The sequence below is a fragment of the Pocillopora verrucosa genome, chromosome 10, assembly GCF_036669915.1.
Source record: "Pocillopora verrucosa isolate sample1 chromosome 10, ASM3666991v2, whole genome shotgun sequence".
In the NCBI taxonomy this organism is placed as follows: Eukaryota; Metazoa; Cnidaria; class Anthozoa; order Scleractinia; family Pocilloporidae; genus Pocillopora; species Pocillopora verrucosa.
Genome location: NC_089321.1, coordinates 11,066,932 through 11,082,111, shown reverse-complemented (window position 1 = coordinate 11,082,111; position 15,180 = coordinate 11,066,932). Strand labels below are relative to the sequence as shown.

At 39.5% G+C, this 15,180-nt stretch overlaps 2 protein-coding genes across 2 annotated transcripts; one reads left to right on the top strand and one right to left on the bottom strand.

The window, feature by feature from the left end:
- Positions 1–392: 392 nt before the first annotated feature.
- Positions 393–1,560, bottom strand: LOC136283659 (uncharacterized). The gene has a single exon (XM_066172851.1). The coding sequence runs from the start codon at positions 1,515–1,517 to the stop codon at positions 393–395; it is 1,125 nt and encodes a 374-aa protein (XP_066028948.1). The 5' UTR covers positions 1,518–1,560.
- A 3,206-nt stretch (positions 1,561–4,766) lies between these two features.
- LOC136283867 (uncharacterized) lies at positions 4,767–12,510 on the top strand. The gene is made up of 10 exons (XM_066173364.1): positions 4,767–4,918; positions 4,987–5,328; positions 5,613–5,686; positions 6,156–6,245; positions 7,025–7,072; positions 7,344–7,439; positions 8,445–8,492; positions 8,764–8,859; positions 9,253–9,348; positions 10,212–12,510. The coding sequence occupies exons 1-10, from the start codon at positions 4,815–4,817 to the stop codon at positions 10,214–10,216; spliced, it is 999 nt and encodes a 332-aa protein (XP_066029461.1). The 5' UTR covers positions 4,767–4,814; the 3' UTR covers positions 10,217–12,510.
- Positions 12,511–15,180: the final 2,670 nt, after the last annotated feature.

The following is a 15,180-nucleotide window of genomic DNA, read 5'->3' as shown; positions in this document are numbered from 1 at the left end:
TGCCTCCGTTGGTTAATAGAGCATTAAAAGTATTGTTCCAGTTAAAGCTTGAGGAAAATTGCTTAACTTTTTAAGTAGCGAAGTGTAACTTGGTAACATTTCGGCTTTACAACACGATTGTTTTCTGCAACTACAAAACGTACATTTAATTCTTCTTGGTACCTTTCGGATGCCACCGATGCCTTCATTGTCTATTAAAGCAGTAAAAGATATATGTACAATCAACACTTTAAAAAATTGCTTAACATTTTATTTAGCGAAGTAAACTGTTTACATTTCGGCTTTACAACACGACTACAAATGATCTGTCTATATATGAATTATTTATGTTGTTTCACTGCTGACCACTCGTATTTGGGTCTCCTTTCCCCGAACGAACATGGTTCGTACCATTAAAGGATTAATGAATGAAAAGATATACTTCTAACCACTGGTGTTATATCCGGGTATCCACGCATATTGCAGGCTTGGCTGCTAAGCCGAAGGACGTTTTGGATACGTTGGATCTGACTAATTTCGGTGTAAAAACTCTTCTTGTATATTGGAGTCTGTTCCGTTACAATTAAAGACTTTGCGACACTACAAATTGGCGACGAGGATGGGATCAAGGTTTTAGCACAGCCAGTGTCAATCATCATTTGAACAAGTTTACCATTGATTTCAACATCAGTTTCAACACCCAGCCCCTCATTATTAGTAGTATACAAAACATATTCAGGGTTAGACTTATCTGACTGATGCTGGACTGGCTGGACAAACTTTACATCTTCTTTATTCTCTGATTCTCTTGATCTGCAATATTTCCAAAAGTGACCAGTCTTCTTACATTTTATGCACTGTGCATTCCTAGCTTTGCACCTTTCGTTATTAGCAAGATGATCCGTTTTTCCACAGCGAAAGCAGGCTTTTTCTTTCGCTTTATTTACTGAAAATCTTACCGCATTAACATCAGATTTTCCAGGAACGTTTTGGGCCCCGTGACCCCCAAGTAGCTGTGTATCCTTCTTTGCAGATTCAATTGCTCTCCCGAGCGTCTGGGCTTTTTCCAGTGTAAGAGTCTCTCCTTGTTGTAGTAGCTTTTCTCGTAGATATCCGTCAGAACACTTCTCTATAACTTGACCAAGAATATTATCATCATTTGCTTCCCCGAAGTCGCATGTTAAACTCAGCATACGTAACTCTGCAATGAAGGTATCAAGTGATTCATGTTGAAGTTGAGCACGTTTTCGAAACTTGTGCCTCTCTGCCCACTTGTTTCTCTTCGGCTGAAAATGTGCACTCAACGCTTGTTTAACTTCCTCAAATTTCTTGTTCTCTCCCGGCAAACCTGAGAGCAAACGCTGGACTCCCGTCCCCGCAAGATGTAGAAGAGTAGCTTTTTGAACGTCGTCGCTTTCCTTATCTAATTTCGTAGCAATTCGGTAGTTGTCGAAAGCATCGAGCCAAAACTTCCACTCATCCGCCAAGTTTGTCGCCTCTAAATTAACTGGTGACAACGAAAACCTTTCAAAACTCATCTTGGCCTGTTATCCGATTGTCTTTTATCCTCGTCGCCAATTTGTAGTGTCGCAAAACAGTGGTTTAGAAACAACCTGAACATTCCTCTTAACCCAACCAATGTCAAGTTCTCAGCTTTTGGTGGAGGAGACCTCAAGTGTTTAGGAGTATTTGATGCTAAACTGAGATGCAATAAGATGGAAGTAATGGAGCCAGTGTATGTGATCGATGTGGAAGGTCCCCCCCTGTTGGGAAGAAGCGCCCTGTCCACCCTCAACCTTGTAAAAATCCATGCAGTAGGGGAGAGCCCAACCAAGGCGAGGGAGAAGATCTATCAGGAGTATGAAAATCTCTTCAAGGAAGAGCTCGGAGACTTTAAGAATTATGAGTACAAAATTAAAATCAATTCAGATGTCCCTCCCAAGGTACAAAAACAAAGGCCAGTCCCTGCACCCTTAGAGGATAGATTGAAACAAGAAATAGAGCGAATGATCCAAGAAGATGTGATTGAAGAAGCGACAGGAGCATCGTGGATATCACCTGTGCAGATTGTCTACAAGGGGAATGGAGAATTGAGAGTGTGCGTTGATCTCAGGGAAGCTAATAAAGCAGTGATAAGAGAGCGGTTTCCAATTCCTAGAATCCAAGACCTGTTACGGCAACTGAGTGGGGCTCGGATGTTTTCGACTCTGGATCTAAGGAAAGCATATTGGCAGGTTCGCCTAGCGGAAGAATCTAGAGAAATTACATCGTTCATAGCCGCAGGCAAAGTGTATCAGTTCAAAAGGCTGCCCTTCGGACTTGCGTCAGCACCAGAGGTGTACCAAAGGGTCATGAGCATAGTGTGTGAAGGCTTATCAGGTGTGCTTAGCTACTTTGATGATGTTGTGGTGTACGGGTCAACACCAGAAGAACACTGGAAGAATCTTCGTGCAGTGATGGCTAAACTTCAAGACTGTGGCCTTCGTCTCAATGCAGACAAGTGTGCCTTGGGCATGTGTGAGCTGAAATTTCTAGGACACGTCATCTCTGCTGAGGGCATTAAGCCTGACCCTGACAAGGTAAAAGCCATTGCAGATGCACCAGTACCTCAAAACCAAGCTGAGCTGAGATCATTTCTGGGAAGCATTACATACCTTACACAGTTTGTTTCCAACCTTGCAACAGTGATCACCCCCTTACGATATCTTACGCAGAAGGGTGTGGTGTGGAAATGGAGTACAACAGAATCCAATGCCTTTGAGGAAGTTAAAGAGCTTCTGATTAAAGCACCATGCCTTGCACACTACTCATTGGAAGCCGAGACCAAACTTGTAGTAGATGCCAGCCCAGTCGGTCTTGGGTGTGTCTTGCTGCAAAATGTTGACAGCCGTTGGCAGCCCATATCTTATGCGTCCAGAAGTCTAACTGCTGCAGAGAAGAGATATTCGCAGATCGAACGAGAGGCAATGGCTGTGCTGTTCGGATTGCAGAAGATGCATTCTTACATTTATGGTCGCCACGTTGTCGTCTCGACTGATCATAAACCACTACTTGGCGTATTCAATAAAAACACTCAATCAATTCGCCTGGAACGGATTGCTTTGAGATGTCAGGACTATGACTTCACACTCACTTATGAACCTGGATCTGAGAACATTGCAGATGGACTGTCAAGATTACCTTTGAACGCTACTGTTACAGAAACAAGTTTTGTTGAGGAGCATGTACACTTTGTCAAAAGTGCTGATGCTTTGCTCTCAATTGATGAAATAAAAGAGGCTGGAGAGTCTGACCCTGAATTACTAGAGGTGGTGAAGGTACTTGATGGAACCCAGAACCTGGTAAATAATAAATGGAAACATTTTAAAGATGAACTGAGCTTTGCACAGGGCCTACTGTGGCGAGGTCGACGAATTTATGTTCCTGAGAAGTTGAGAAAAAAGGCATTGACCTTGGCACATGAGGCTCATCAAGGTATTGTGCGTTGCAAGCAACGCCTTCGTAGAATTCTGTTCTGGCCGGGGATGGACTCTGATGTTGAAGACTACTGCCGAAATTGCGAGACTTGTGTGCGCCTTCAGCCACTACGACGAGACACACCTAATACAGCAACTCCTCTTCCCGATTACTGCTGGGAGAAGTGTGCCCTTGACCTGGTGGGTCCATTTCCTGGAGAGATCTACATCATGACTGTTGTTGATTACAGAAGCAAGTGGCCCGAGGCTATTGTTCTTAAGCGTATTACAAGTGAGAGTATAGTCACTGCACTTGCAGATATATTTGCACGATTTGGAAATCCAAAAGTTCTGATCACGGACAATGGACGTCAGTTCGTAGCTGAGGAATTCCAAGACTTCATGAAGGCAAATGGAATACAGCACAGAAGAGTATCACCCTATTTTCCACAAGCAAATGGGCAGGTCGAAAGATTTCATAGGTACCTAAAGCACAGTATCAGAGCAGCAGAGTTAGATGGTCTATCCTGGACAGAGGTTCTGCCCACAATCCTGCAAGTTTACAGATCCACTCCACATGCCGGGACTAACATGACCCCGGCTAAACTGTTTCTCAACAGAGAGATAACAACAAAGTTGCCAACAGTACCAGAAATGGATCAGAACAACCCTGAAGAGAGGTACAAGGAATACCAGAGGAAGTTATGTGAGTATACTGATGCCAAGCGACATGCACAACAACATAACCTAGTACCTGGGGATATTGTATTTGTAGCAAATACAAAATCTGGAAAATTGATTCCCACGTTTGGTCATCAGAAGTATGTCATTGTTCGTAGCAAAGGACCAGATACTTTTGAACTTGTCAATGCTGAGACTGGACAACATCTCACTCGTAATGTGAAGTTTCTTAGTAGAGTTCCACGCATGGAGCTACCAGTTAATGATGACAATGACAACGGCTGCTTGGAGTCGGAAGAGTTCGCTGGGGCAGCGATGCCTCCTTTGGATCAACTCGGATCTACAGTCTTGGATGATAGGAATCCCGCAGATAGTGGTCCTCCCGACTCAGCAATGGAATTGAGACGTTCAACTCGAACACCAAAGCCAAAGAGAGATCCTGACTTTGTTTATGACTAGAACATTGTTTTAGTTCTTCTATGTTAAGTTGCGTTGTTAGAATGGACTTTGAACTTTAAATAGGTTAGGATGGGATGTTATATCCGGGTATCCACGCATATTGCAGGCTTGGCTACTAAGCCGAAGGACGTTTTGGATACGTTGGATCTGACTAATTTCGGTGTAAAAACTCTTCTTGTATATTGGAGTCTGTTCCGTTACAATTAAAGAGTTTGCGACACTACAACTGGCTATTCTTAAATGATGTCTCCGTCTAAAAGGTGGTCTAAAAGGCGGTCTAAAAGGCCGTTTAAAAGGCCGTTTAAAAGGCCGTCTAAAAAGCCGTCTAAAAAGCCGTCTAAAAGGTAAAAGACTGAGTTCACCAGTGTCACTTTGATTTTTTCATCGTTTTAATTCTTTTGTGTAATTACAGATCAGAGTACATTGATACCGGCAAGCTGAAACATGAACACTGGCTATACAAACAGCAGACAACCTCAGTAATAAAGTTTAAAAAGGACATTACTAAGAGTAGCTGCGCAGTGTGTCGAAGAAGACTCGAGGACCCGAATTTTCCCGAAGAAACTTTCAAATGCAGCCGCTGCCCTGACTTCAACATCTGCAAGAGTTGTTTCAATAGACAGAATTATCCAGGTCAACAAAACTCTCGCAAAATTTCTTCTTCGGACATGAAGCTGGTGTCTGAAAAAGTATGTTTGCCCTCCGAATGCAGATGTTTCAAGTGCCGTATTAAAATTGAAATCAAGTTGGGAAGGTAATGTTGTTGAAATTCTACATAATGTTGCATGTGTACAAAAACATGATCACAAATTGTAGTTATTGTTGTACACTGTATGTGATGCTGTTGAAATGTTTTGTCTGAGTTCTACATTTACGTGTTAAGTGTGGAACATTGTTTATTTTGCAATATATGAAGGAAGTGAAGTCATCTCTGCATGCGTAATATTTTAATTTTGAGTGTGTATATGAACTTGCACAGCCACAGAAGTTTCAACTAAAGTAAATTAATTTACTTCTCTTCAAATTTCATTCCTCCAGCATTGCTTTCTTTGATGTTGATGAATTGATTAAAAGGAAATTCAGCTTCATAGCCTGTTGTAGATGTATAGTGGGTAAGTTTGTCTTTCATCCTGAAACTTCTCTCCTGGTTCTACATAACAAGTCAAATTTTTAAAAGAAGCTAGGGTCAATAAATTGTGACAATAGTCCTAAAGAGCATCTTGAAATATCTTCTTTGTAAACATGCTTAAAACACAAGAATATCAAGAAGTTTTTCCCTCCATTAATTTTATTTTTTTCATGAGCACAGCAACCTAAAGTTATTTTTCTACAGTGATTGATTGTCGTTGTGCACAACAAGTGCAATGACCTAAACCCCTTGCCAACAATGGTATCATCCACTCTTGGTCGGAATGTAGGCTGGTTATAGGACAAATGTTAATATTTTGATTGAGCACAGATCACAAAGATTATGAATAACAAGAGTCTGTGGTGTGACCCCAGCTAAAATATCAAATACAATTCACACTCAAACAGAGACCATTTTCTACAGAGAAACCATTTTGTTTTTTCCTGCTCAAGGACCAACAAATGGGCCTGAAGGAATGAAAGAAGCTCCCAAGAGAAATACTGAGTTAGCAGACCAGCCAAGACAAGGAGCAGCAGCGAATGGTACATTTTTTTATTATCGTTTATTATTAAAATAACACTTTGCATTCAAACAACTGAATTACCTGAATATGTGCAATACAATAAGACGAATATTAAAAAATGTATATATATACATACATTAACATACATGGTAAAAAAAACGTATTGTTTAACATCACATGAATTATAAATTGTTTGATGACTTGACATTTTAATCCACACTTGTCAGCAACATACCTACTGACAAGCACTGATTGGTTCATTTGCGTGAGAGCTCAAGTTTCCCATTCTGCTGCTTTAGGGTAGCTGTCATGGGAAAACTTTTTATTCACCAGCTCTATAAGTTAGAATTTCCTGTGGGTAATTTACCACAATAATAATATTACACTATCAGGTGTTGATATTGATGGGGTACTAAATTTTTCTGATCATGGGGTTAGTTAGAAGGTTAAGAAGGAACTTGATACCCATATGTACCAAGGGGCAACTGTACTTGTAAAGTTTCTATTCTTCTGTATTTGTCATACTGAAGCATGGTAAGGTTCTGCAAGGTTAGTGATTCTAAAAAACTTGGGAGGGTACAGGAGAAGGGTCTCTGGGCTATTTATTGTGATAGTAACTGATGTTATGAGACACCCCTGGAAAGGGCTAAATTACCAACTTGCAGAAAAGGAGACTTCAAGATATAGTAAATTTATATTAATAAAATGGATGTAGTAAACTCAATTATGGATGTAGTGAACTTAATTATGGATGTAGTGAACTTAATTATGAATAATTGTTATTTATTGATTGGATAGATGATGGACCAATGTTAGTTTATGACCCACATGGATTACTTGAGCCAGGTAAATTCTTTGTTTGTGTATTACATCCTTTCAAATTACAAATTTAGGAAGGCGCAAATTCTCAAAGTGCCTTTCTTTTTGCATGCTCCCTATTGCCCTGAATGGACCACTATGAAGCTATGAATGGACCAGTATAAAGCTATTGGAGGTATTGGCTTCAACCCCCAATACCACCAATAGAATTTATTGCTCAACAGAGACCATTTGCTCTGTAATGCAATGCTTTAACCATCAGGCCATCCTCTCAAAGAGAAACCATTTTGTTTTTTAGACCGATTTCCTCAACGAGGAATAAGACAAAGAGAACTTGTAGTTCAGGGAAATGCTGAGTTAGCAGCCCAGCCAAGACAAGAAGCAGCAACATATGGTACATACTTACATACACACATTCATGATTTATTTGATAAGGCAGGTTACAAATGGGATAGGTTTGACAAAAAGTCCTGATGTGGACCTACTTTTTCTGAAGGATATAAGCATTGTATTTTCTGTAGCCTTTGATTGTTGTTGTGCACAACAAGTGCGATGACTCATACTCCTTTCCAACTATGGTATCATCAGCTCTTGTTTGGAATGTAGGCTGGTTATAGGACAAAGATGAATATTTTGATTAAGCACAGATCACAAAGATTACAAATTACAAATGAAAATCATAGAATATTAAAAAGTAATAATAAATATACTCATATGAGAGTTCTAAATCACATCATCATAAGCTGTAGGTAAAAAAAGCGTATTGTTTAACATCACATGAATTATAAATTGTTTGATGACTTGACATTTTAATCCACACTTGTCAGCAACATACCTACTGACAAGCACTGATTGGTTCATTTGCGTGGGAGTTCAAGTTTCCCATTCTGCTTCTTTAGGGTAGCTGTCATGGGAAAACTTTTTATTCACCAGCTCTATAAGTTAGAATTTCCTGTGGGTAATTTTACCACAATAATAATATTACACTATCAGGTGTTGATATTGATGGGGTACTAAATTTTTCTGATCATGGGATTAGTTAGAAGGTTAAGAAGGAACTTGATACCCATATGTACCAAGGGGCAACTGTACTTGTAAAGTTTCTATTCTTCTGTATTTGTCATACTGAAGCATGGTAAGGTTCTGCAAGGTTAGTGATTCTAAAAAACTTGGGAGGGTACAGGAGAAGGGTCTCTGGGCTGTTTATTGTGATAGTAACTGATGTTATGAGACACCCCTGGAAAGGGCTAAATTACCAACTTGCAGAAAAGAAGACTTCAAGATATAGTAAATTTATATTAATAAAATGGATGTGGTAAACTCAATTATGGATGTAGTGAACTTAATTATGGATGTAGTGAACTTAATTATGAATAATTGTTATTTATTGATTGGATAGATGATGGACCAATGTTAGTTTATGACCCACATGGATTACTTGAGCCAGGTAAATTCTTTGTTTGTGTATTACATCCTTTCAAATTACAAATTTAGGAAGGCGCAAATTCTCAAAGTGCCTTCCTTTTTGCATGCTCCCTATTGCCCTGAATGGACCACTATGAAGCTATGAATGGACCAGTATAAAGCTATTGGAGGTATTGGCTTCAACCACCGATACCACCAATGGAATTTATTGCTCAACAGAGACCATTTGCTCTGTAATGCAATGCTTTAACCATCAGGCCATCCTCTCAAAGAGAAACCATTTTGTTTTTTAGACCGATTTCCTCAACGAGGAATAAGACAAAGAGAACTTGTAGTTCAGGGAAATGCTGAGTTAGCAGACCAGCCAAGACAAGAAGCAGCAGCAGATGGTACATACTTACATACACACATTAATGATTTATTTGATAAGGCAGGTTACAAATGGAATAGATGTGACAAAAAGTCCTGATGTGGACCTACTTTTTCTGAAGGATATATCCATTGTATTTTCTATCGCATTTGATTGTGCACAACAAGTGCAATGATCCATGCCCCTTGCCAACAATGGTATTGTTCAGAATGTAGGCTGGTTGTGGAACAGATATATATATTTTATTGAGCACAGATCACAAAGATTACGAATAACAAAAGTCTGTGGTGTGACCCCAGCTTATATCTCAAATGCAATTCACACTCAAACAGAGACCATTTTCTCTGTGATGCAATGCTTTAAGCACCAGGCCACCCTCTTACAGAGAAACTACTTTGTTTTTTCCTTCCAGCACAAGGACCAACAAATGGGCCTGAAGGAATTCAAGTAGCTCCTCAGAGAAATACTGAGTTAGCAAACCAGCCAAGACAAGGAGCAGCAGCAAATGGTACATACATACATACACACATACATGATTTATTTGATAAGGCAGGTTACAAATGGGATAGGTTAGAAAAAATTCCTGATGAGGACCTGCTATTTCTGAAGGATATATCCATTGTATTTTCTGTAGCTTTTGATTGTCGTGATGCACGACAAGTGCGATGACTCATACTCCTTCCCAACTATGGTATTGTCAGCTCTTGTTCGGAATGTAGGCTGGTTATAGGACAAAGATGAATATTTAATTGAGCACAGATCACGAAGATAACGAATTACAAATGAAAGTCATAGAAAATAAAAAATAAAAAATAAATAAATATACTCATATGAGAGTTCTAAATCACATCGTCATAAGCTGTAGGTAAGAAAAGCGTATTGTTTAACATCACATGAATTATAAATTGTTTGATGACTTGACATTTTAATCCACACCTGTCAGCAACATACTTACTGATAAGCACTGATTGGTTAATTTGCGTGGGAATGCAAGTTTCCCATTCTGCTGCTTTAGGGTAGCTGTCATGGGAAAACCTTTTGTTCTCTTGACTGATTCCAGCTTTATAAGTTAAAATTTCCTGCAGGTAATTTACCACGATAATAATATTACACTATCAGGTGTTGATATCGTTGGGGTAATAAATTTTTCTGATCATACACCTATGTACCAAAGCCAGTCATTGGGTGGCGTTAGTTAGAAGGTTAAGACAGAGGTTAATTAATTTTGAGTCTGTGCATGACAATTCATTATTTACTACCATAGTAAAACATAGACTTCTTGGGAGTAAGTTAAGACTTAAAGAAAATGTGTTCCATTCCACCTTTATTTAGGTCCTTTTTATTAATAATCGTTATTTATTTATTCAACAGCATAACTGAAGGGATCAGTTGGGCCGGAAATAGAGCGTGAACAGCAATATATTTAAATTGTTTTCACCGTTGTTGTTATTGTTTTTTTTTTTTGTGTGAAAGCTTCACTTGTAAACGGCCTGTTGATGTATGGGAAAACATCCAATGAAAGCCACATTTGTTTGGTTTCACTAGTACGTTAGTACTATAGTACTCGGTACTGACAATTTATCACGGCTTGTTCTTCATTTGTTTAGTGCACTAGTAAGCTAGTATTATAGTACTCGGTACGGACAACTCATCACGGCTTGTTCTTCATTTGTTTAGTGCGCTAGTTAATTAGTACCTTAGTACTCAGTAAGAACAACTCATCACGGCTTGTTCTTCATTTTTTTGGTGCGCTAGTACGTTCGTACCGCAGTACTCGGTACGGACAACTCATCACGGCTTGTTCTTCATTTTTTTGGTGCGCTAGTACGTTAGTACCGCAGTACTCGGTACGGACAACTCATCACGGCTTGTTCTTCATTTTTTTGGTGCGCTAGTACGTTAGTACCGTAGTTCTCGGTACGGACAACTCATCACGGCTTGTTCTTCATTTGTTTAGTGCGCTAGTTAATTAGTACCTTAGTACTCAGTACGAACAACTCATCACGGCTTGTTCTTCATTTGTTTAGTGCGCTAGTTAATTAATACCTTAGTACTCAGTAAGAACAACTCATCACGGCTTGTTCTTCATTTGTTTGGTGCGCTAGTACGTTAGTACCGCAGTACTCGGTACGGAAAACTCATCACGGCTTGTTCTTCATTTTTTTGGTGCGCTAGTACGTTAGTACCGTAGTTCTCGGTACGGACAACTCATCACGGCTTGTTCTTCATTTGTTTAGTGCGCTAGTTAATTAGTACCTTAGTACTCAGTACGAACAACTCATCACGGCTTGTTCTTCATTTGTTTAGTGCGCTAGTTAATTAATACCTTAGTACTCAGTAAGAACAACTCATCACGGCTTGTTCTTCATTTTTTTGGTGCGCTAGTACGTTAGTACGGCAGTACTCGGTACGGACAACTCATCACGGCTTGTTCTTCATTTTTTTGGTGCGCTAGTACGTTAGTACCGTAGTTCTCGGTACGGACAACTCATCACGGCTTGTTCTTCATTTGTTTAGTGCGCTGGTTAATTAGTACCTTAGTACTCAGTACGAACAACTCATCACGGCTTGTTCATTTTTTTGGTGCGCTAGTTAATTAGTACCTTAGTACTCAGTAAGAACAACTCATCACGGCTTGTTCTTCATTTTTTTGGTGCGCTAGTACGTTAGTACCGTAGTACTCGGTACGGACAACTCATCACGGCTTGTTCTTCATTTGTTTAGTGCGCTAGTTAATTAGTACCTTAGTACTCAGTACGAACAACTCATCACGGCTTGTTCTTCATTTTTTTGGTGCGCTAGTACGCTAGTAAGTCGAGAAAAAGTAGAAGTACTGGAATGTTCTTCGCGGCTGTATGCTTTATAATGCTATCAATGAGTCGAATATTTTCTCCAATAAATCTACCTTTAAGAAAACCCGTTTGGTCATAGTTAATAATATTTGGGATAACCTGTTTAAATCTATTGGCAATAGCTTTAGCTGCTATTTTGTAATCGCAGTTTAGTAGTGATATGGGGCGCCAATTTTGGATTAAATTGGGTTCTGCATCTTTTTTTGGTACGAGTTTGATGATCCCTCTACGTTGAGTTACTGAGAGCTGGCCGCTACGGTAGGCGTAGTTTATCGAATTTAAGAAGAGGTCGGAGATATCATTCCAAAAGACTTTATAAAATTCTGCTGGTAAACCGTCTGAGCCCGGGGTCTTGTTACATTCCATATCCTTAAGTGCTTTTAGACATTCCCCTTTACTTAATAAACCTTTACAGGCTTTTTGTTCAGTTATTTCTGTTTGCATACCGAAGAAGATGCTGTTTGTCAGTTCATTTTGAGAGCCTTTGCTTAAACTGTAAAGGCCTTTGTAGAAGGTTTCACACTCGTTCAAAATTTCTTTGTCGGTACTAACAAATTGTTCATCATCCAGTTTTAATTGACTTATTGTCCCTTGTTTGTAATGTCGTTTTTCTAGGTTTAGAAAGTATTTTGTGTTCTTTTCACCTTCATTGTGCCATCGGCACTTAGCCCGCAAAATTGTACCTTTTGTTCGGTATTCAATTAGTTTTTCTAAATCTAATTTTTTGGAGTCCAAAGCGCCTAGGATGCCTTTCTTTTCCTTCTCATCGATATTGCTGGATTCAGCTAAGCGTTGTAAGCTGTTAATTTCTTTTTCAAGCTCCTCTTCATACCGTGATATTTTAGCCTTTTTGACCGTTGAGTATTTTAGAGACTGTTCTCTAATTTTTAGTTTTATCATTTCCCACATAAGGGCATCATCAACGAAACTATCATTTTTGTATTCTTCTTGAGTATTTTTAATCGTAACACGTATTTGGTTTATGTAATCAATTTCTGATAGGAGCGAGGTATTAAGTTTCCAAAACCTCAGCCCTATCTTATTAGAGTGGGTGGCAATCGTGACCTCTATTAAAGAGTGGTCTGTTTTGTATCCGGTGGTGATATTAGTGGATTTAACATTGCACATTAAACTTTGCTTAACAAGGAAAAAATCCAAGCGACATTGAATTTCTGGCCGTTTTCGCCGCCACGTATATCTACGGTTGTCCGGGTTTAGGACTCGCCATGCGTCCACTAAATCAAATTCATTACAAAATCCTTTTAATGTTTTAACCGTTTCTGTATGTGTCCTAGCTAGACCGCCCTTTTTGTCTATGTCCAGGTTCAAAACCAAGTTGAAGTCCCCTCCAATTATTACATTGTCGCACTCGAAATCATTTAAATGGTCAAAAAAATTCAGAAAGAAATTTGGATCGTCCTCATTAGGCGCGTAGAGTGTGGCTATAGTTACACATTTTTTATCTAATGTGATATCGCAGATGATGAATCTGCCGTTGGGATCCACGTATGTTCGTTTGAAAATCAAAGTTGTTATTGAATAGAATGGAACTCCTCCTTTAGCACTGGTACAGCAGCTGAAAATTGTTTTGTATCCCCATTCAGCAGACCATGAAGGGATCGTGATTTCTGAGCGGTGCACTTCTTGAAGCATGTAAATTGAAAACTTTTTCCTTATGAGCCAGTCAAACATTTCTCGTCTTTTCAGTCTGTCCCCGAGTCCTCTCACATTAAGAGAGCCTATTTTAAGATCCGTAAACTTAGCAGAGAAGAGAACATTAGGAAAAAACCATGCAGAGAAACTAAACTAAAATCATTGTGGTTATTATAGCAAAAACATGTTTGTGTTTTCAAGTAAGCGGAATAAATACAAAAGAAGGCGACAAAAAGCATACATAAAAAAAAGTTTCATTGTCAGTTTGAGTCCCAGCAGAGTTGACTGTCATAATCATCATTAGTCCTTACGATTAATTTGTGTAGGTTTTTCTAAAAAAAATTGTTTTGTTAAGAGAAGAGGGAAAAGGATAAATTATTTTAAGTAGGCTGGGATATTCTTGTAATCATATCTTTCGTTATTAATTAAAAGATATCGTCCAACAACCTTCGCGTTTGGATGCCCTTGACTTTCCCTTGCCTTCATCATCGCTTTGGTAATACTTTTCTTTCATCTTGTATCACTTTCGCGAAATCTTCGGTTATGTAGGCATCGGGGTAATTCTTTGAAAGCTTTATCTTACCTCTGTTGCTCCAAATTTCGTTCCTGTCTTCACGGCTGATGAAACGGGCGATGATGGGTCTGCATCTATTCTGGATTTTCTTACCCACTCTGTGAACTGCATGGAATTTTATGTTCGACGCGTCTATGCCCATTTCGTTTTGAATTACGCCACGAATCAGAGCTTTACAATCCTCGCCTTCCTGCTCTGCAATATTGTTGAAACGTAAGTTTTCTCGACGGGTGTATTGTTCAAGCTTAATATTTTCTTCTACCGCAGTTTCCAATTTCTTTTCCAACTGTGCTTCCCTCATGCTGAGATCTTCCAGACCTTTCGTTTCCTCCGTGTTTCTCTTTGAATATTCCTTCAACGTGTCCACCTCGTCTTGTGTAAATCTCACACTTTCTTTTAGCGGTTTTACTTCACTTTTCATTTCTTCTATCTCATGTTTGAATTCTTGTCTAAGTTTTTCGAAGTCGGCGCGTAAGCTGGCGAATCCCGCTTCCATAGCTCTGATCAAGGCGTCGATAGAGCTTCTAATGTCTTCGTGGTCTCCTTGTTCGTTCATCATGTCGGACTCACTGTGAGTCGAAGAGCCTGATCCTCTCTGTTTTCTTTTTTTGTTTTTCTTGCTAGCCATAAATTACATGCTTTGCATTTCTTAAACTGAAATAAATAGTCGGTGATTGATTTAACTGTTACTCGCTTTGAAAACGGACCTGAGAGCCCATACTTTGCGGAGCGTTAGAACTTATGTCTATACGCCATGATGCCAGGCCTGATCCTCTCCAGTATCATAGTACTCAGTACGAACAACTCATCGCGACTTGTTCTTCATTTGTTTAGTGCGCTAGTTAATTAGTACCATAGTACTCAGTACGAACAACTCATCACGGCTTGTTCTTCATTTTTTTGGTGCGCTAGTACGTTAGTACCGCAGTACTCGGTACGGACAACTCATCACGGCTTTCATATATTTGCACTGCGGTGGAGAGATGAAATTAAGAGATCCTCGCAGCTAAGAACACTCATGAAACGAGTAGCAGTAAATAGGACCTGAAAAAAAAAAATTCAGGCCCGTACGGGATTTGAACCCATGACCTCTGCGATACCGGTGCAGCGCTCTACCAATTGAGCTCTATCAATTGGTAGAGCGCTGCACCGGTATCGCAGAGGTCATGGGTTCAAATCCCGTACGGGCCTGAATTTTTTTTTTTCAGGTCCTATTTACTGCTACTCGTTTCAGTAGTGTTCTTAGCTGCGAGGATCTCTT